The sequence below is a fragment of the Uranotaenia lowii genome, chromosome 1 (assembly GCF_029784155.1).
Source record: "Uranotaenia lowii strain MFRU-FL chromosome 1, ASM2978415v1, whole genome shotgun sequence".
Taxonomy (NCBI): Eukaryota; Metazoa; Arthropoda; class Insecta; order Diptera; family Culicidae; genus Uranotaenia; species Uranotaenia lowii.
This window is the reverse complement of record NC_073691.1, coordinates 124,448,462-124,471,456: the sequence shown is the minus strand read 5'-3', so window position 1 is coordinate 124,471,456 and position 22,995 is coordinate 124,448,462. Positions and strand designations below refer to the sequence as shown.

Genomic DNA, 22,995 nt, shown 5'->3' with positions numbered 1-22,995 from the left:
ACTTCGGCTCATTTTCTCAAGCTCAAACAAACGAAAATTGTACTTCTGTTTAGTTTTCGGTATAAAAGTGACGATTACTTGGATTTGAATATCATTCTGTACAGCACGTTGGTTCGGTTCATTGGGTTTTCTAGAATCACACAAGCGTTCTAAGGAAATCGTAGCAATTTTGTGTACGCGGATTGCGTAGGAGTTGCGAGTGTATCCTTTGGGGATAAGGAAAGATCTAATCCTGAAGCTGATATTTGCAAAAGGGGAATAATAGAAAAAAAAAATCAAAGTAAGCAATGGATCAAAATTTGGCCTTTCAATAAAACGAAGCAATCGCCAGATTAAAGTTAGTGTCGAAAAGTGCTCCGAAGATGGACTCGAGGATGTTGAAGAAAACATAAAATTCCAGTGTGAGCTACGGCGTGACTGACAAAGTTTGGAAATTCAATTTGTGCATCCTTTTTTTGGACCTGCTTTCGGTATTATCTGCACACTTTTTTATGAGTGTGTGTTTAGGTGTGTGTGTTCTTTACGAGAATATGTGGATATAAAGGGCAGCTTTAGTTGAAACTTTTACTCCCGCCCCCAACTTCAACTCAACTAATGGACATTTTCTCAACTGTGTGTTCCTCCCTGAAGTCGGCAAACGATGTGATTAAATTATGGAGGAAACTTTTTCTGCCTCAGTGGAAGCTGCACTCTCTTGAACTACTACAGCGGCTACAAAAATATCAACAACAATGACAACTAGAGGAAGAGAAACCTATCATGTGATTTTCGAATTGTAGCAGAAGATTGAACTGACTGTGGACATGAACTTTTGGGAATCAGTTTGAAAAGTGGATGCAAGTTTAAATCATGAATTCAAGACTTCATGTTAAACTGAAAATTTTATCTTAACTTTAAGGTATAAGTTGGGAGAAAAAAAACCAAAACCGTTAAAAAAGAAAAACATTCCAAGAATTCTAAACGATGAATATTCAACTCTGAAACTTGATAATAATTCTAAATTTGATACCGCCAACTGGGGCATCATGCAACACTTTTCAACTTCAATGGCTTCTAAAAACTTTATGTCCACAGATATTTCTTTTTCACCCTTCTGAAAAAAGGGGCAACAAACATTGTTTTAATGAAAAATTAATTGAAAACATTTGAAAATTTATAGTTTTTTGTATATTTGTGATGTCATAACGCATAAAGCACCAATTGCAGTAATTTTCGATTTTGTTCGGGTTTAATTCTGTCAAATATGTGTTTAAAGAAAAGACATAAGGGTGCTGCATACATTTAGAGGTAAACAATACCATAAAAAGTTCTGCTAGCTAAAATCATAAAAAATCAATATTTGGATGGATGCAATTTTGAAATTAACAAACGCTTGATGCATAAAAATAATATTCCAGCATATGGATACGAGATTTAAAAGGCGAATCTTTGATTTGATATTTATTTAAATAAATTTGGCGATTGTTCGAAATTATTTTTACCCCAACAGTGTTGGTATGGGATAAAAAATAGCAAAACTAAGTTTGTAGGTGATATCATTAAGCCAATCCGTCATACTGAGTAAAGTTTTATACGGCATCGAAAAATGTAAAAAATTGTACATCTACTATTACACGATTTTTTTTAATTTTCCGTGAAAATGAAATACTTAAAAAAACTATCTCACGATGTGAGAAACTTTGTCATCACCATTTTTTTTATAATTAAATTATAACTTAATAACATGGTTATACAAATTATATTATGCAAATTATCAATTCTGAACTTCGAGAGTTATGAAAATCCTTCTTACTTTCCATATCATTTTTAGAGCTTCTAATTTTGATGCTTGATTTTTTTTTTGAAAGGCTGTACGAGAATATTTTCAGAATTCATATATCATCAGAACTTGAAAATGTAGCATCCTGAATTCTGGGTCTTAGGCTCAAACCTTTGATTTCCGACTTAAGCAATTTGGATATGAACTGCTTAACCCTTCGTTACATGATTTTTTTTTCTTCAAAATCATTTTAAACAGTTTAAAATGATGTGTACATCAAGAAAAAAAATTATAATCATTTACGGTTTTTCCATTTTTCAAAACATTAATTGTTGCAAATTTGTTAAATACTTCATAAAACAAAGGGTTAATGATGACTCACAGCATTAGGTGATAAGAAATTTAATTATGTATTTCTTAATCTAGACCTCATTTCACCTTTGAAATTTAAATCTTAGTTCAAAATTAAAAATGGCAAATATATATTTCGAATTTGAAATTTTGAATGATGAAGTCTGAATTTTAAAGTTTCAATTCATAACTATTGAAATCTGAGTTGGAAGTTTAGGTTTGAGAAATCCCAGTTCCAATTTCTGATCCAAGAATTAAAGCTCAGTCAGAACCCAATGTCGAATAAACACAACACTGAATTCAAAATCCCACATCATTCACTTTGACTCTAAATGTTTAAATTTTGAATTTGGAATTTGAAATTCATCGTTGAAAGAATTCATAACTCACATTTTACAGTTCATGTTGCTCGAATTTTCTATTTATTTTAATTCAGATTTAATATTCTGAATTCTATATGCTGAGGTCTGAGTCTATATTTAAAAATTTCGAATTCAATCCTCAGAGTTTATTCGTATATCCTAAATAATGATTCAGAAATAAGAATGAAAAATTCAGTACTAAACTAAGATTTAATTATGGCAATCATTCATCACCAAGCAAACAGAATGCAATTAGGAATTCAGGATCAAGACCTCACCATTACAAGATCAAAAGTAAAAATTCAGAACCGAGAATTAAAATTCAATATTTAGAACACAGTGTTCAGAATTCAGAAATCAGCTTTTAAATTTTAGAATTCAGATATATCAGCACTTTTATTGAGAGATCAAAATTCAGTTTTTAAAATTTAGGATTGAAAGATCAGAATACAAATGATTGAGACTCAGAATATTGGAATCAGAGTTTAAAATGCAAAAAAACAATATCCAAGATCATACTTCTCATCTTAGAGTTTGGAGTTTATCATTTAAATAATATTTTATGTTGTTTTTGATTTATAATTCGGAACTAAAATTTAATTTCAATGAACTCACATTTGCAGTCCAACAGTATCAATATTTGCCCAACTATGGTTATTAGTGCTCATATTCTGGCTTTTCTCTGGATGTATAGTATTTCTCGAGAATTTTCAACATGCACTACTGTAATGCCCTCTTTTCTCAAAAAATAAGTTGAGAGGTTTCAACTCAATAGACGATAGAAACGAAAAGTTTTTTTTTCTCCTTAAGAACAACTCACAAGATTTGTCAATTGTTGGGTGAAAATTTAGCTGTATCCCACTCGCACTTATGAAAAACCATCATCCTCCTCCAAATTTTAAATATTGTGCGGACTGTGAATTTGTGCGACTTATCAAAATCCTGGCGCAGAAGCAACAAACGATTACAACAAAATAAGCGTGTATATTTACGTTGCCAAGCGCTTTGTTTTGGTTTTCGCGATGTTTACATTTATTTTGTATGCATTTATGCCATATGAATCAAAGGGCAGATATTTTTTTTACGGTTAGTTTTGAAAATTTCAGTAGTTTTTGAGCGTTTTATCATATATAATTTTTTTTAAATTTTTCTACTTATAAGAAAAAAAACTTTTATATTTTAAAATATTTTACTTCATCAACATCAAATTGCAAAAACATATTCAAGATAACTGGTTCACATTCAAGGCTCGGAGCCAAAGAAATAAGTGCAAAAACAATCTTTTTTTTTTGGGAATTTCATCCTTTCGACATCTCTCATTTTACGATTTCCCGGTTCTTAATGCGATTTTAAAATCACAATAAAATTCAAATTTAGCAAGATTTCAATTGATTTGGATGTTTGTATAAAATAAATCATTTATCAACCAAGTTTTATATATTTTAGCTGATAATTCAGTAAAAAACAAGGATTTTAAAGAAAAAAATCAATGATTTTTCAGTTTTTCTAAAGTTTCTATTTAACGCATATGAAACCATCAGAACCAAAAGGCCTGTACGATTCTTTATGTTTTAAACTGTATTTAATGATTTTTTTCAGATGTTTTATTTTCATTTACAACTTTTTACGTGCGAAGGAAAAATATAAATTTTTGAAAAATGTATGGAAAATGGCCTAACACACTAACTTAAAAGCATGTTTTCTTGCAATTAGCTTTCATGTACCTACTTATACCCCTTTGGCTCCAAGGGCCTCGTTTAAAAATTCGAAGTAGCACACTCGTAGGTACTTTGGTCGGTCAATCATCGAATATTTGTGTCATTTCGATCAACGCCAGAAATAATAGAACATTAAAAATAAAGCTACCCATATGGCTGAATTGAAATTTCACTTTATCAAATTGAACAGCAAGCAGTGTGTTCAGGAATCCGAAAGATAAATGTTAGTTGAAAATCAGCGTTAATTTTCCTTGTCTTTTTTCTGTTCAGATTGTCCCTATGCAAAGTGCCACAATACGCAATTACCTCTGCCAAGTTGTGACGATTCACCAGACAGATTGTCGTAGAAAATTGCCACACAATGATGGGCTAATGGATGGATACCATTTATAATCACATTATATCACGCGAGTTAGCACCTTTGACTTGGCTGTTGGTGCCCCCATCAAGCAGTTGCCTACAGCAGGAGGTAACATGGTGGCACTACTGGCTGATTAAGATAGAATTGAAGACGGTACACGATGCTTTTCCACCTATGAAAGGGGTACACTCTCTCAAAGAGTATAAACATGTGCAGAAAAGTTGAATAAAATCACAGATTGGTTTCATTCAAGTTTGACCGCATCGTTAGTTGTGGTGTAGATTGTACAAAAAAAACATCCAGGGTTTGTTTCTTTAGCATTATCAAATTGAATCTTACATAAGGATACAATTAACCGTTTACGTTATCAAAAGGGGCTCAATGGCTTAATGTCAATTGCCATCGTCCTCCTGGTGGATGCCTCTAAAGCCCTCTCCTGGCATGCTCCAACCACACTGGCCAGAACAGACCGGACAGACTGCGATGCCATTCTGCTTCTCTAGTCGGCATTTCCTCCGCGCCGAAATGCCAACATCCCAATTAACCCCCTAATCTCGTCAGCTCGCCGGGCTTCCTTCAGAGAGATGAGCTCCAACTCCAACCTAGCCAGCCAGACTTCTATCAACTAGGTAGTAGGTAGTTTTTCTCCCGAACTCCCCAGGGGAAAAACGAGACAAAACACAAGCAGCGGTTTGTCGATAATAGGCCCCGACTGTAATTAGAAAATTAGTCGGCTTAATTTAATTTGTACCTTTCAGAGCAACAAAACAGCCCCAGACAGCAGTTAGTCGAGTCTTCTTGCTTGTCTTTGGCAGATCACCATTCTCGCTAATCCATTCAATAGCTAGGTACCGGACCGAACCGAAGCCCCGAGGAGAGGCGAGAAAAAACTTATCAACTCGGAGTAGTATTTTGCACGCTTCTTCCACTTCTTTCGGCCACCTTCACTAGCTAGTAGGTAGAAGCGAACATCTCAAGCAGCATCTCAATCATGTAACATCATTTGTAAGCGGAGATGGTGGCGTTTGGCACGTTCTCTTGTCTTGTCCCAATGTAGGTACTTTTGTTAGGTCAATACGAGTTCCAAGCATAGACCATCAGCACTTCATATTGAAGGAAGATGTTAATAGTTGGGATCTTCCATGGAGGGTGCCACCGTTTTCAGGCTAGTTAACCTGCCAACGGTCTATGGACAAAAAATCTTCTATCAAATCCAATTGACATTTTTATCTAACCAAACTTACGTAATCGAATGATCCTGCCCGAATCCCACAGACCCCACCGTTGTGACATAATAATGCGTCTTCCCTTCCGAATTCACTGGCGATACTTGCTTGGTCACTTGTTTATTTATTCGTGGCGTGAATTCGCTTACCTGCCTACTTGGCTCATTTATTCCCGCTCGGTCAGCAGCAGTGGCTCAGCAACCAGCCGCTGAAGAATGATCCTACTAGTTAGGAAGGTTTTTGGTAAGAGGCGCCTAATTCGATAGGGTAAAACTACTTCGAGCTTTGGGGTTGGTAAGAAACCCACAATTTCACTAATCGCTTATGTTCCATCATGATTCCAAGTATCCATCCCTGGAAAGAAATTTTTATTTTTTCTTTAAAATCATTAAAAACATTTGGAAATAATGATTCATCAAGAATAAAAATTTACAAATATGCGATTACCTTTTTAAATGCAAAACTGTTTGCAATCTGTTACCCTACAAACGGAATTATCGTTCAACGAAAAATGCTTTTAATTCATATATTTTTCAAGTTCTGCTTAGAGGTTAATGTAACTGATGTTAACGGTAAATGTATTGAGGGTTTCAAAATTTCCCAGGAATTAAATTCACAGCACTCTTTGATCGCTATTTATTGAGAGTTTGAGGTAAAAACATTCGATCAGAGCATCGGAATATCGGTATCTTCTAATCAGCGTTGTCACATTGAAATCTGTGCTTTCTATCGAAACTACAGTACCGTTCATAATTGTATAGAAATTGGAAGCCCGCGCACTATCACTTCGACTTTGACCTTCCATAACTTTTTCCTCTGATGATATTTTTTGATCAAATATTCTGCGTTAGATAGATCAACTATCACTCTATTATATCACAAAATTTGAGCTTTCTGGAATTTGTGTGGCCTGAGAAACAGTAATTTTACGAAAATCGGACTTTTTGGACTTTTCTCATTTAAACTGCAATATCTCAGAAACTACGCTACATATTTTATTGAAATTTTGCAGAGTGATTTATGAAACATGAAGCTAGCATGTCTGAAGTTTTCGAAAAGTTTTATTGATGAAATCAAAAGTTACGCGAGGTGCAATATTTCAGGCATGAACCTAGAAATGCGATTTCTATAGAATTATGGACGAATATTTCCACAGGAAAATCATATTCTCTGTTTAACAACCAGTAAATCTATTTGAACCAAAAAATCAAAACAATATCGTGAGATTCTGATTTCAAAACACAAATAGATCATTTATTCTATTTTTTCTTTTCTTTATTGCTTTTGCCAGACATTTTTTGTCTGATTGTTTGATGGAAACGATATTGTTCTCATGAATCGTCCAAAATTCTATAGAAATCGCATTTCTAGGTTCATGCCTGAAATATTGCACCTCGCGTAACTTTTGATTTCATCGATAGAACTTTTCGAAAACTTGAGCTTTATGTTTCAACAATCACTCTGCAAAATTTCAATAAAAAATGTAACGTTGTTTCTGAAGTATTGCAGTTTGAATGAGAAAAGTCCAAAAAGTCCGATTTTCGTAAAATTACTGTATCTCAGGCCACACAAACCCCAGAAAGCTCAAATTTTGTGGTGTAATAGTGTGATAGTTGTTCTATCTAACGCAAAAAATTTGATCAAAAAATATCATTAGAGTAAAAAGTTATGGAAGTTCAAAGTCGAAGTGACAATGCGCGTGCTTCCAATTTCTATACAATTATGAACGGTACTGTATTTAATATAGTGACTTGTACCGAAAGTTAGGGAAACTTTCTCACTTTATTCTGACCTTGTCTTGATACTAGCACCGATTGTTACCCCTTAATACCATCTCAGGGCTCGTTCCTAACTCCAATCTTATTGTGACGATATTTTACTTGGCTTGCATCGTCGCTGAACTTTCTATGAAGTTTCAATACGTAAGAAATCGGATTTCAGTTCACAACCCCTGTGCACATACACTTTGTAGCTGGCTTTCTTACCTACTTTGAAGTTAACGACCATCAAGTGAAATTAGACATAAGGTATGATATATATATTTAGATCGAAATAAAAAAAAATTAAACTGTGAAATTATCACGACACAGTGGCATTTTATGGAAAAATTCATACTTGCCACGATCAATCACAGCATTTAAAGCAAACTGGTAATATTTTGCAGGCTAAAAATGTTACAGATTCTGCAAAACAAGGGTGGCGCGTATTAGCCACGTGGGGCGTTATATGAACTTTCCCCCTACGCGACAGAGAAGTAAATAAATATAAAATTTCACCCAACTTTGACAGATCCTTATTATGTTCGAATCGGAAGAGTAGCTTTCCATTTCAAACTCTAATAATTTCGGATCTGGTCTTCGAAGATAAATATTTCGAAGTAAATTTGGCCCAGCATTTTTCAACACAGAACAAAGAAAGTTTCCGATCTGTTTGCAACAAACTACCAAAACAGAAGAGGCGTTATACTTAATAAACTTTACAAACATACGGATGTAAACTCTTACCCTAGCTCGATAAAACGCATGCCTCTTACATGATCGCTGTCCATCTTCGCGATGGCTAACGGAAGTTACAGCTTTTCAAAAGGTTTACCATTATTATAAAAAAAATCAAAATATTTAGAATATTTTCAACATAATTTTCAAATTCTTTAGTCTATTCGCCAGGTGTTAATAAGCCTTTGGTTTTAATTGGAAAAAAAATTAACTGCATGATGGCGGCTCACAAAAAACACTGGCCGTGTTAGGTGGGCGTGTGAACACCCGGGTGGCGTTTCCCATAACAAAGTGCCCCGACAATCCAACTGGGTTAATTGGGGGGAAAATGCCGGTGCCGCAAATCTGCACGGCTGCAAGCAAGCTTCAAGAGACACAAGTGGAAACAAAAAAAAACAGCAACAAAAGCAATTCAACTTGACAGAATGCCGTTTTTTTGGCTTGGAGTGGTGTTTCAAATTATGTCTTATCATCTAGTGACAGGCTTGGTAAAATGTTGCGATTTCCTAACATGCAAAGCACAGTTTTTGCATATCTTTCAATCGCACTTTGAACTGAATTTGAAAAAAAAAAACTACAAACAACTTAAAACAACAGTTCACAGTACCAACGTTCCTACATTTGATTTAAGCAATTGCAAATTTCACGGTTGCACTGAGAAGGTTCCAACTGAAGTGCCTTTCAAATCAATGAAGATTAAAAAATTTTCCGCCAAAAGGCAATGAACGAAAATGAGCGGCATCTTCGGCAAACAGTTGAATACAGCAGCGCCACTCCATTGCAGTATAGATTGAAAAATGCAATATGTATGAATTGCTTCAGGTTTTAATAATTCATCAATTTCCACGACCAATCGTCAGCATCATCATCCTCGTCGTCGGATCGTTTGCCAACTCGGGGTGGTCGATGCCATCTATAGTTTTAGCGACGATTCTCCCCCGCAAGCTAAAATTCAAGCAAACGGAGCCCGGCATGTCAAAAAACCATGTGAGATCAGTGCTCTGAGTGCGCTAAGTTATGCAAAGAGAAGTAAAAAAACAACAAAGCACATGTTAACACACCAACATCTAGGTTACAATCGTAAATAACCAGCGCCGCCGTACGTTTCCATCGAACGTGCCTACCTACATACATTGTTGAACTCATGTTTGCCCTCTCACATTCGGATGTGACTCTGACCAGATTTTAATCAGGCGATTACTTCCTAAACACTCGAACAAACGATTTTGACAATTAATTGTAGGTCAAGCGGCAGATTGATAGGTTCAATCTATCACCTGTCAGCATTGGTGTCCTCGATAAACCTCAACACCGGCTCATTATCGATCTTAATTCTTTCGGTGTCGATCTTCCAGGTAAACATGCGATCTCACCACAAGCTCACGGCATTCGCAGTCCTATGCTGCGCCCTAGGACCAGCATTTGCGGGAACGCTGTCGAAACGTGAAGCCCCACTGCCCGGTGGCAGCTACCTTCCACCCTCCAACAATGGAGGAGGATCAGGAGGGTATCCACCGGCTGGACCACCGAGCGGTAGCTATGGTCCACCAAGTGCTGGAGGAAACGGCAACGGACAAGGAGGCAGCGGCTACCCATCCGGTGGCAGCGCTCCATCCCAGCAATACGGCGCACCTTCCCAGGGTGGTAGCTTCAGTGCTTCCCAACCTTCGCAGCAGTACGGTGCCCCATCCAACGGTAACGGATTCGGTGCTGGTCGTCCACAGTCGCCATCCCAACAGTACGGTGCCCCATCTCAGCAATACGGAGCCCCTAGTAACGGAAACGGTGCCTCTCGGTAAGTGTTTGAAGACTGTTTAAAGATGTATTTAAATACATTCTAACAGCAATGGTTTGCTCCAAAACAGCCCATCCCAGCAATATGGTGCGCCATCGCAACAACAATTCGGAGCTCCCTCTCAGCAATACGGTGCACCTTCTCAGCAGTATGGTGCCCCAAGCAATGGTGGATCCCGGTAATGTTCTTCGAATAAGCGTGTTCCCCCAATTTCACACCTCGTTAACTCCAAAATTTCGATTCTCTTCAGACCACAATCTCCATCCCAACAGTATGGTGCTCCCTCTCAGCCATCTCAACAGTACGGTGCTCCAAATGGTGGATCGCGTCCTCAGGTTCCTTCCCAGCAATACGGTGCCCCTAGCACCAATGGAAACGGCAACGGTTACAGCTCTGCCGGACCTTCTAGCCAATACGGTGCCCCAAGCAACGGAAACGGACACAGCAGCTTCGGAGGTGCCGCTCCATCCGCTCAATATGGTGCTCCAAATGGTGGTTCTCGCCCTCAGACTCCTTCTCAGCAGTACGGTGCCCCATCTCAGCAGTACGGAGCGCCTTCTCAGCCATCTCAACAGTACGGTGCTCCAAATGGTGGATCGCGTCCTCAAACACCTTCGCAACAGTACGGTGCTCCTTCCCAGCAATACGGTGCCCCTAGCGGTGGAAACGGAAATGGATACTCCAACGGTGGCTCGCGCCCTCAAACTCCTTCCCAACAATACGGCGCTCCATCTGGTGGTGCTCCCTCGCAACAATATGGTGCTCCATCCCAGAGCTACGGTGCCCCATCATCTGCTGGACAGGGTGGATTCGGAGGATCTTCTCCAGCTCGCCAGTACGGACCGCCAGCCACTAGCTATGGAGTTCCAGCTGGACCTTCCTCAAATGGCAACGTAGGACGACCATCCCAGCAGTACGGTGCTCCAGCTCCAGGTGGAAATGGAAACGGAAACAGTGGATTCGGAGGAAAACCAAGCCAACAGTACGGTGCTCCATCGACGAGCGTTGGACGCCCATCCAGCCAATACGGTGCCCCATCAGCAGGAAACGGTAACGGAAACGGATACAGCAGTGGACGTCCTTCCAATGGCTTTGGACAAACTAGTCGCCCAAGTCAGCAATATGGTGCTCCATCATCGGGCAACGGCCGACCATCCAGCCAATACGGTGCTCCTTCAGCTGGAAACGCCAACGGATACAGCAGCGGACAACCATCTCAGCAGTATGGAGCCCCATCCGCACCTTCTCAGCAATACGGAGCCCCATCAGCTCCTTCTCAACAATACGGAGCCCCATCTGCACCTTCTCAACAATACGGAGCCCCATCTGCACCTTCTCAGCAATACGGAGCCCCAAGCAGCGGTGGAAACGGCCACAACGGCGCTCCATCCCAACAGTACGGAGCTCCTAGCAATGGCAACGGACGCAGCATCAGTGGGTTCCAGGCCAGCTCATCGGGTAACGGATTCTCCCAGGCTTCATTCTCGGCTAGCAGTTTCTCCTCGAACGGAAATGGACACTCAGCCAGCAGCGGTGGATACAGCTCTGGACAGCCAAGTTCCTCGATCCCGGCCACCATCCCTCAGTCATATACTCAAAATGGAGGATACAACTACTAAGCACTGACACAACGATAAACATAACGTACACGGATCGAAGCGATCGCCACATGTTCTCACTGCTGCGTGAGAACCGACCTGATCAACCAAGTGCCTTAATTTAAACAGATAAACATAGATTGTTTCTTCGTCGATATAATGCATTCCCTTCCTTCTTTTGGCTTTACTTAAAACATAAAACAACGAAAAAACAAAACTGTAAACTCCTTCAAATCGCAACCTTAAGTTGTACGGTAAATTAACTTAAATTATTTTTATATACTATAGCTTAATTTAATGTCTTTGTACGTTAGGTATGAATCAATGTCTAAGAAATCTGTTAAGAAATGCTTTTATCCATCTGTTGAAAAAAGAACCGAATCAAAAAAATCATCTGTATGAAACAAATACGAAAAAGATAGAAGCAAGATTTCACACATCGAGACACAGGCTAGCTTTTTGTTTTTCAGAATGCCAATTGCACGCCATCAAGTGAAAGCAGCCAAGAGCACCCAATTGCAAAAAAAAACAACAATGTATGTACGAATAATATCCATGTCAAAGACAGAGGAGAAAACCAAAATCGTATGAAAGACGAAAGAAGAGATCCAACGTAAAATGCATATAAAATCATCATTTTCCTCCAACAAAAATGTTTGATTTCATCCGAAACAATCCTAACAATGCTCATGTCATCGATCCTGAGTGAAGGGTTCAGATGAGATGTCCTCTGTTCAGATGAGATGTCCTCTTTTTTTCCGCTTCCGGCTTGTCGATAGTTTGTTCGATTTGCAACTTGTAGTGATCCCTCTGATTGTGCAAGAAGTTTGTCGAATAAATATCGATGGTTTTGCCGCTTATAGAACACAATTTATAATAACGACAGTTTTCTGATAGGAGATTCAATGCAATAAAACTTTATTATATCAAACACTCTAAATTAAAAAGTAACGGACAACATTCGGCAGTTTAAAAATTCAAATACATAACGCAAACAAGAACACAACACCAACTGAACAGTGATGGGCATATTAACGTCAACGGAAACTGGCAGTGGTGGGAAAATTTACTCCTTGACTAAATGAGGTCCTCCGCTTGCAATCACTATAGCGACTAATTCGAATATCGAAGTTACTTATATCTAGGGTAAAGATTTTGCAAATAAACTTTGTACAAGTAAAACAAGTTGAAAGGTGTAGAGTTCCTGTATTTAAGAGTGTGATGAGAACAGATTTCTAATCACTAGAGAGAAACTAAAGGGTGATACGGTCAAAATTTGGTCAAGGGAAAATGCGTCTAAATCGGTGAAATCGTTTATTTAAAAATCAAATTAAATTTCTTTTTCAAGTTTAATTAGTATAAAATTCAGGAAAAATGTTCAGTTAGGCTTCCACTTTTCCAAATCCGAATTGCCGGGCCTTACGCTTAACCCCTGCCGTCAGATTTTGTACAGCCACCTTGTCCACCTTCTTCGCCGCAGAAAGCCAGTTTGCCTTGAACTGCTGCTCGTTCTTAGCAGTTTTCTTGGTCTTCTTTAGGTTTCGCTTGACAATAGCCCAGTATTTCTCAATTGGGCGGAGCTCTGGCGTGTTGGGAGAGTTCTTGTCCTTGGGAACCACCTGCACGTTGTTGGCGGCGTACCACTCCATGGCCTTTTTACCGTAATGGCAAAATGCCAAATCCGGCCAAAACAGTACGGAACAACCGTGTTTCTTCAGCAAAGGCAGCAGACGTTTATTCAAACACTCTTTCACGTAAATTTCTTGGTTGACAGTCCCGGAAGCTATGAAATGCTGCTTTTCAAGCCACAGGTACAGATGGCTTGCCAAACCAGATATTTCTTCGCGAACTTTGACAGTTTCATGTGCTTGAAAATATCTGCTACCTTTCCCCTTCCTTTTGCCGTATAAAACTCCTGTCCCGGAAGCTGCTTGTAGTCGGCTTTGACGTAGGTTTCGTCGTCCATTACAACGCAGTCAAACTTCGTCAGCAACGTCGTGTACAGCATCCGGGATCGCGCTTTGGCCGTCGTATTTTGTTTATCATCGCAATTTGGAGTCACTACCAACCCCCTGGCAACTTGACAGTTCTGGCGAGCTTCGTGTGCCTGATTCAAAATCGCAGATGTCGCATGTGTACCGCTTGTTTACATACTTTTCGAGCCATGCGTGTGGAAAGGGCACATCATCAAATGTGGTGCGAATCAGGCAAATTCATAACTTTCGAATGAATGAAAAAGAGATTCAACCGAAGTTATTATACACATTCAATATTCTACCTATTTATTTATTGTATAGGAACAGTTTTTCCATAAAACAGGAAATGTTCTGCTATAATGTGAAAGTTTTGCCATTCTAAAATTTCCATATGTATCGCAGTTTATGAAAATCATTCGATGATTGTTGTGGTGATGTTTTGTTTTACATTTATTGTGTACGATTGTCCACAATTGTTTCGGTGGAAGGGATACTTGTTCCAAAAAACTGCCGTATATTTGTGGTTTATTTGGATTAGTCCAGTAGTTTTAGACCTAATAAATGATACACAGATTTACGTCTGTGAGTTGATTGCATCGACTAAACTTTTGAAAACAGATCGTTTTACATATAACTGAGCTTAAATTTTTAAATTCGAATCATTTTTTCATTTGTTGAATCAATTGAAAGAGAATATATTTCAATATGCGTCCTTCCGACATGTTAAGTCGCTTGATTTTCAATTTGACAGAACCAGAGAACCAGAAAAAACTGGCACACGCGATTTGTATGGGAAACGTCAAGTTGCCAGGGGGTTGGTCACTACCTTCTTGTAAGTCGATAGTCTGGCTCGATGCACGGTTGTAGACGATACACCCAGCTTATTTGCGGCATCTCGGAGAGAGAGGTTGAGATTTCGCTTGAAACTACCGGCAACTCTCTTTGTCGTCTCAGCGGCTTTCGGTTTTCGATTTCTCCCCGATCAAGACTTCCTGGCTGTCGACAAACGTTCCCCAAACACTTTAATTAGGGTAAATGATCTTGAGCGGAACTAAATGGTACAATTCGACGCTACTCGGAATAGTTGATCAAGCGGTATGGCTATGGGTTTTATCAGAACAAAATTTTTTTCCATTCAGCGGATAGATCTTGGTTTCTGCTTTCTAATGATGATTTTTAGAAAATTTTGGAGTAAATCCTAATAACTCTAGAGCTATTTTACTGAAGTAAGAATTCTGATCTTGAGCGGAACCACGCCGATCTTGAGCGGAACTAAAATATGATCTTGAGCGGAACCATTTTCTTCTGTCAACATTTTGGAAAGCTCTTATTCCAAATACTTGTGTTACTGTGAAAACTTCATTTAATTTTCATCTTTGAAGATTTAAAAGTTAAAAAAATAATGTTTTTATGTAAAAAAAGAAACTTAGCGTCCCTAAGTTGTTCACAAAATATCCTTTCAATGTATTTCTTGCTAAAAAAAAGGTGCAATTTTCACTTTTATTCGCTGCATCCTATTTTGAAAGAATCGATTCTTTGAACTCAAATTTTAGTTTTTTTTTATCTCAAAAATTAAATTCGTTAGTATATCTGATTGATTATTTGAATGTGAGTGTTTTGGGTCATCTTGCCCCGAATAACTTTTGAAGGTAACGACAAAGTCAGTAATACAAAAGAAGATGCCTTAAATTACAGATTTTGCAAAAAAAAACTGTACATTGCCCTATTCAATGTTTTTGGGAAAAAATCTGATATTTTGGGATTTCTTATTCTCTTTATTCTTTAATTTCATTCAAATTCATGATAAATTGGATCATTTTTATATTTTATTTGGGAAAAATCAGTTTGCGTTGAAAATCTTTTCATACTTTTCTAATTCAATGTAAGAAACCTTAATTTTACATTGACAACAACAAAACTATAATTATGAAAATCCATTCTAAATTCAAAAATTCTATGAATTCTGAAAATATTTCGAAATCTCGTGTTCTGTGAAACAGATGCTGTGAAAAAGTTTCCTCAAAATTCTGTAAAATTACGGATTTTTCTGTGATTTTTGCAACCTTTCTCTAAGCAACCTTTTTCTAAGCAACTTGTTCATAGAATATAGCTTATAATAAATTCCAGTTTGTTATGAATCACAATATTATTTATTTATATTAAAAATTTATGGAAACGTTAATTATTTAGCTCAATTGATAAAACAATTATTTCTTAAACCGATTCCTAGTTCGAGCTCAAGTGTAAAATCAAACACAAGGCAATCGGATAGGTTTTCAATATCAGGCCACCAATTGAATCGTGGAGTATCATAAAAAAATCTAACTCGGTGTGCTTTGCTTGTAAAACTGAAGGAATGTGTGTCAAAAAACAATTAGATTTTTTGTTTATTAGGTAGTATATCGTTTTCAATAGTAATTTCAACATCTAAAACAACCTCTTTAAATGAAAGCTAAGAACAGAAATGGCAGAAGCTTAATCCTTATTCTAAAATAATGACTTAACTTTATTGACTTCGTTAGTTCTCGAATTATGCCCAAAAATATGTATGAAAGCCTTTCTCTTCCTTCGCGTTGTCCCTCTGAAAGGAAGCATCAAAAACACATTTCTTGTACCCCAAAAAATTAAACTTTTTGTGCGCCTGGTTTGGTACGCTGTGACACCAATTAATTGATTTTGGTTCTATTCGAACTTAATTTTACATCTTTACTTTCCCTAAGCCGATATAATAAGAAATATACAAAGGTGCTGCATACATTCAGGGGTAAAAACCACGTGTGAGACATTAGGCATAAGGCAGCGCACCTAGCGGTTTATTTCGGAAGCTAGTAGTTCCGCTCAAGATCAAAGATGGTTCCACTCAAGATCATATTTTACTTTTGAAAACTACGCCATTAATTGGTATTTTGACGGAAAACTTGTTACAACAACCTGAATTAAGCTTTTTCATGAGTTTTTCTACCATTTTAGTTATTAAGAATCAGTTCATAACGGTCAAGGGTTACATAAATTGACGTTCAAAGTCAGCGTAAATTGTTGAAAATTGCAGCAGAAATGCGTATGTTTTTAAATCTTCTTATAATATTATTTCAGTTAATAAATTTTAGCAAAAATGTCAATGCTTTTATGAAAAAATCTTGAAAAAGTGTTTTTTCAACATTTTGATAAGATTCATAAACAATCATTGCCTAGATCTTAGGAAAAGTAAATGGTTCCGCTCAAGATCAGATTTCGACTAGTTCCGCTCAAGATCATTTACCCTACATTTGCAACGGTTGATTTGGCAACTTTTAACGATTTTGCCAGCTTTGTGTGCGAGTAGCTCGGACTTTTGCGATGCGCAAGCAAATTTTGATACGCTGCTCTTCTTCCTTGGACGGTATTTTGACTACTGAAGAGTGAATTACAAAATCAAAATAGGAGCAACATTCTACACACACATCTTCAAAATGAGGGGTGTTCAGGTTTTTTAAATGCAAAATTGAAAGAAATACGTCAAGTTGATATTGACCAAATTTTGACCGTATCACCCTTTATTCTTCTTAGAGTAAATTCACTCGAAGATGGAGCAGCAAATTTCGAAAGTTACATTACATCACAACACTTTTACCGTCCAACGGTGTTGGAAAAATCTTATACATATGTATATGACAGTTTGATGGATTAAAATTTTGAAGCGTATAACAGATTTTAGCAGTTCGTGATTAAAATTCACCCATTTTTATACCACCGATTCAAAAATAGATACAGTGTTGTAAGAATATCGTGAGTGCAAATTTGTCGTTTGCCATCCGATGAGTGGGTCAGTTTCTCTTCAGCGGCAGGTAATTTTTTCCAATCAGCTCGAGTTTTTCTGTGGTATCGTAATCCGGGGTAAGATTGATCTCTTTTTTCATTATTCTTCAATTTTTTTTTCTGTTAAGGGGAATGTGGCATTTTTCATATTTTTAAAACCAGTACTGGACTGCTATGAACGTAAAACATGGTTGCAGAAATTTAATAGACTACAGCTCCCCCACAATCATGGGTCACACACAATTATTAGTCACCGATCATTTGAACTGCTGATATCTACTGAACTGAATGAAATTTAATCATATTTTTGTTTTTAGATTATCGATAACAGCATCAAAATGCATTGAAAATATTATGTGTACGCTTGGTAACAGTAAAACTGCTATTTGAATTATTTTTATTTGTTACACTCTAAGCCGCTACAACCCAAAACCAAGTTGTAATGCCGCAAAATCGGATGAAACTGGCTCTCGACGAAAATAAGTTTGGAGGGGTTTTCTCAAACTTGAGAATAAACGTCATTCTCGCAACTTAATTTTGGGGTACTGTCATTCGGCAGGGTTTTTATTTTTGTGGCTTGAGCTAGTCAAACTTATAAAAAGGGCATACAAATCTTTAATAATAAAAGTGAGCTATTTTTGATCATATTTATTATCTTTTTCATTGAAAATTGGGCAAAATTCTTTCCTTAGAACCGAATAACTCCAATCTTGTTTAATCCGGGGGCTCTAATCACGTACAAACTGCTTTGGCATGGGACCGGAATAACAGCCACAGATGATGAAGCTAGCAGAGCTGATATCCGGAAAGCTACGGAACGGAATTGATAAAAAAAAGTCCATTTGTTGGCCGTCGATACATCTTGCCTGTCGTCATCTAGGACAATCTGTTAATTGAATAAAAAAAAGGTTGTAAAAACGTTCACAATATGGAAAATTCTGACCTAACCTAACAGCTAACAGGAACAACTTTGCCGAGTTGGGTTTCAAAATTAGAAGGCCCATAACCTTCCACGCGACGTGTTCGGGAATAGAAGAATAGGTTCTTATGCTCTCTGCCCAGACATGTTTGCTAAGCCACCTAGCACACTGCTTGGCAAGATAATCCTTGCGTGAGATTGTCTCAAATCCACTAGAGGCAGATCCGGATGTTACATCTATAGAAAAAAAGTCTTTCGACGAGAGGGTTGTCCTGAAGACAATACACGGCGTTAATTACTTAAAAAATCAATAGGAATATTTTAATCCATCTTACCAATAATCCAGAAAACCACCATTTTAGGAAGTGCTCCGATTTTCGAAACCAGAAATATCTGAAATCAATTTTACGATTATTGCTTCCGTTGTTCCGGCTTGCTCTTTGAGCATTCGTTCCAACTGTTTGCCCATAGTTTGTTGAATTGCAGTGGTCTATGTTTAAATACCTTTTTCGCTTTCGGTATGGGTTTTGTTGAATTATTTCCAATTCACTGGAGGCAGATCCGGATGTCGTTCCACTCTTTTTTGTTTTCAAAAAGTATACGTCGAAGGGAAGTTCTTGAAGAAAATTATCGCTCCTGGAATTGCAAGTTGATTGTTGCAAGAATCAATAAAGCATATTTCACAATTTATCTTACCATAAAATCACAATTTCACGATGCGCTCCTTGCTGAATATGACAACAATGGCTGAAAACGAAGGCAAAAATAATTTGGGGCAATCAGTTCAAGCAGTGAACTTTTATTTTGAGCTGTTGACAGCAACCCAAAATTAAGAACGAACGCTGAACTTTGTTTTGATGCGGGCCGTTCTTAATTTTGGGTTGTTTTTATTCAGAGTGTATAGCTCAACACAAATGTCCCTTAAATGTATACTAGGAATTAATGCCCCTAAATGTTTGCCAGAAAATTTATGACTTCCATGTTGATATTCGGGTGTTTCCATGGACTTCTATGTGACTAATAATTGTGAGCAATTTGACTAATTGTTACGGGTTACAATTTTGACCCCTAATTGTGGTTTTGAAAAACGTTGATTGTTTCGGTAAATTATGCTATTTTTCAACCAAATTGAAAACAAAATCATTTTTGAAATCAAAGAGGGAATGTTTAATGACTGAAATCCATTCAAAGCTTGATTTTTGGTCCACTAACACCCGAATAAACAAATATTTTATAGCGAAATGATTCGTTAAGTGACTAATGATTGTGGGGGGACTGTACTTTAAATTTGATTTAAAAATTGATTTCGTCTCTGTTCAGAATTTCATGCTTTGAGGTAACATTGATCAGTCTCTATTTTAACGGTTTTTGCAAGTTTTCTTGATCATAAAGGATACAAAACACCATCAAAATATTTACAAACGACAGTTTATCATTTTTACCTTGCTTTTAACGTTTTCTTTTAAAAACATTTTGAATCGAAAAATGGACTATTATGGTGCATACATTTAGGGGCGAAAAATTTAAATAATTGCTTAATAATTTGAGCTACAAAATACAAATGAAATTTTAACCTTCACACATCCCTCTAGGTCCTCTTACTATTTACATTTTCATTTTTTCTTCAAGGTTAACCAATTTATGCATATAGGGGAGATGAGGGCATAACGAGCACCCGAGGCATAATGAGAACTACGCTTTTCTACGAAAGTGCGTATTTTCTTAAATAAATTTTCATGAGGCTTTGTTTCGTACTTCCTATAGTATTAATTTTTCACAAAAAAAAGGAATCTCCTTATCATCTTTACAGAGATATTAAAAAAAACTAGCTTGGTTCTAAAGTTACGAAAATATTATAATTTTTGAGCACCACGAAATAAGCTCTTATGATCTTAATATAACCTTGATCAATAATGTACGCACTGCAACATGATGTACACATTGTTTCTCAATTTTTACCATCATAAAATTTTTGATTTTTCACTTTTATCAATTAATGGCATAATGAGCATTTTCTGCCGTAGAATCTAGCAGCGAATTAAAATTGATTTATAGCGCCATACCTTGACCATCCGACAATTTAGCCTATTGGTAAGGTGTCGGAGAGGCAATCAAAAGACTAGAGTTAGATTTCTGTTCGAGGTGATTTTTTTCCATTCACAATTCATGATCGATTTTTTTATTGTTACATTATACGGCTAGTAGCATCATCCTCCGAACAAAGCACTTAATGTATGAGCGTGCGTGAATTGTTTGTATTCTACAAACAGACCTAGATTATTTTGTTATTGCTGTGTTTGATGAATCTACGACTCACCTGACTTCATCCAATTAAATTCGCTGCTAGATTCCCGGCAAAAACGCACATCTTGCTCTGATTAATGGTGCTCATACTGCCTCAGGGGGGGTTCTCATTATGCCTCCACAGTGGCTGGTTTTCAGCTTTTGGCAAAAATTTTTAAAATGCATTTTTTAACGTTTTCATCTAGTTTTTCACGTTTCAGCCCGTTAGGGAATAGGCTTTTCAAGTGTCTGAACACGAAACAATAATGTAACCTCCATATTATAGCTATTTTCTATGGTTAAATAACCGTTTTCCTTAAGGTGGCTGTGCAACTCAGATCGCTACGCAAGATCATCCACCAGGATACCGTTCGCTACTGGACTGACTGCCGTTCCACCGGCCGACTGTTGCAGGGAAATATTTATGCCTACCCTGAGAGAATATGCTCTTGTATACATTCGTCCATAGGCGTCCCACACAGTGGCCATTATGCCCCCATCTCCCCTACAAAGAAAAAAAAGTAGTTCTTTCACATTCAACAACACGTTTGCTTTAAATGCTTTTTGGTTCCATCAGGAGAGCTGTTTGTTTGTAAGCCTTGAAAAAATTGATGTTTTAAGATTTAGAAATTACATTTTTACTAGCAGAAAAAAATTCAAATACAAACCAAATTTGGTGTATTCGATGCTCAATTTATAGGCTTTCAAACTTAGAAAACAGTTTTCAAAAGTTCGAACTACAGACTGAGTTACTCCGTTTTACGGTAGCCATTTTTCCGCACTGAGGAGAGGTTATTGTGTGATTTCACGTGGTGAAAATTCAGAAGGTTAGCAGGTTAGTTCAGGTTTACCATACGTACTCTTTTAAGAGTATATGTACTCTTTTTTGGTCGAGGAATGGACGTACTCTTCTTTTTGTGAAATTTCACCAAATGTACTCTTTTTTTTGTTGAAAGACATTTGATCTAAAAAACCTACATATTTCTTCTATTTTATGAGGTTGTTTTAGGTCACGGTGTGTTTCTAGACGATGTTTAAAAGAAAAAAAAAAACAGTAACTCTAATTTTTTCAGAATTTGAAAATTTAGCCTTTTCTGAGTCATTTCCGGGCAAAATTAAAATATTTGGTCGGTGAGTCCCCATACGATTTGTTTTTTTTTTTGAAGATTTTATCATTCTGAAACATAAAACAAATTTCAACGCCAAGAAAGCTTAGTGGTTTGGATTGAAATACTTATTTTATATGAAAATTTTATTTGAAATATATTATTTGGAATATCCTCGTTATAATTGGTGCTTTCCAAAAATAACTTAAATGTATATTCATATGTGTTTTTCTTGGAAAACTAATTCTGGCTTAATGTAATTAAAAAAAACATAAATAACAATAGTCGAAAATCCTTTGATTGGTGTCAAACGAAATATTAAAAAAAAAATTCCAAACTTGTTCTATGAATTAATTACTTTATATTTGTATGCTCAGATGCATATAAATACGCATTTAACCACTCGATTCAGGTTTTTTTCATTTTCTTTTACCTCAGATTAAAATTTCATTAAATCTCAGCAGACCAGTTTTCAATAGAATTAAAAATATAAAAATTTGTTAAAAGAAGAAGTAATTGCACTTAAATCTGTACATCTTCGGCTACATAACATCAATTTCAAATTACTTTTAATATTGAAGATGAATTAATTTTCTTTTAATTATATGAACTTCGTTTTTGCGTAAGAATTTAAATACTGTTGATATTTTTGAACTAATGAATTAAAGATGAAAAACCATTTGTATCAGGAGAAGTTTCAATTTCATCGACGGTTTCGGACCAGATATTTGCATCTTAATTTTTTCGTTTTTATGGTTTTCTATGGTTAACTCAAACTAATTATTTTCAAAGGTTTTACCACAACTGGTATAAAATAGTAGAAATTATGATTTTTTTACTGTTACCTACATGTATGCTTCATTAATTTTCTAATAAATAATAAAAAAAAAACTGCAGTGTTCAGTTGAATAACTGAAATAAGTATGTGTGGGACTAGGTTCTCGATCACGCGGAGACTCGCCCGATGTGGACTTACCTTCTCGACGGCTGCACAGCAAAAGAGGAAGGAGTATTCGCGTGAAGTGACAGATAGGTTCCCCGCAGTTGTCATTCGTTTAGCGGGCGAAACGGGCCGACGTTGCAGTGCTGCCAGATTATCTGTGGATGATACTTATGTTTCGTATAGGGATGTTCTCATAATATTGCTACTCACATCCTCCTCCCTCTCCGAAGAAAAAGAAGAAAAAAAAATTGTATTTAATATAGCGTTTAATTAAGCTAAACAATGGCTGAATGTTATTCACAGCACAG

The 22,995-nt window shown here is 36.9% G+C and overlaps 1 protein-coding gene across 1 annotated transcript; it reads left to right on the top strand.

Annotated features, from left to right (window-relative positions):
* Nucleotides 1-83: 83 nt before the first annotated feature.
* On the top strand, nucleotides 84-12,042 carry LOC129739782 (pro-resilin). Its single transcript, XM_055731301.1, has 4 exons — nucleotides 84-280; nucleotides 9,628-10,067; nucleotides 10,138-10,245; nucleotides 10,318-12,042. Exons 2-4 carry the CDS (start codon nucleotides 9,634-9,636, stop codon nucleotides 11,684-11,686), a joined length of 1,911 nt encoding a protein of 636 aa, XP_055587276.1. The 5' UTR covers nucleotides 84-280; nucleotides 9,628-9,633; the 3' UTR covers nucleotides 11,687-12,042.
* Nucleotides 12,043-22,995: the final 10,953 nt, after the last annotated feature.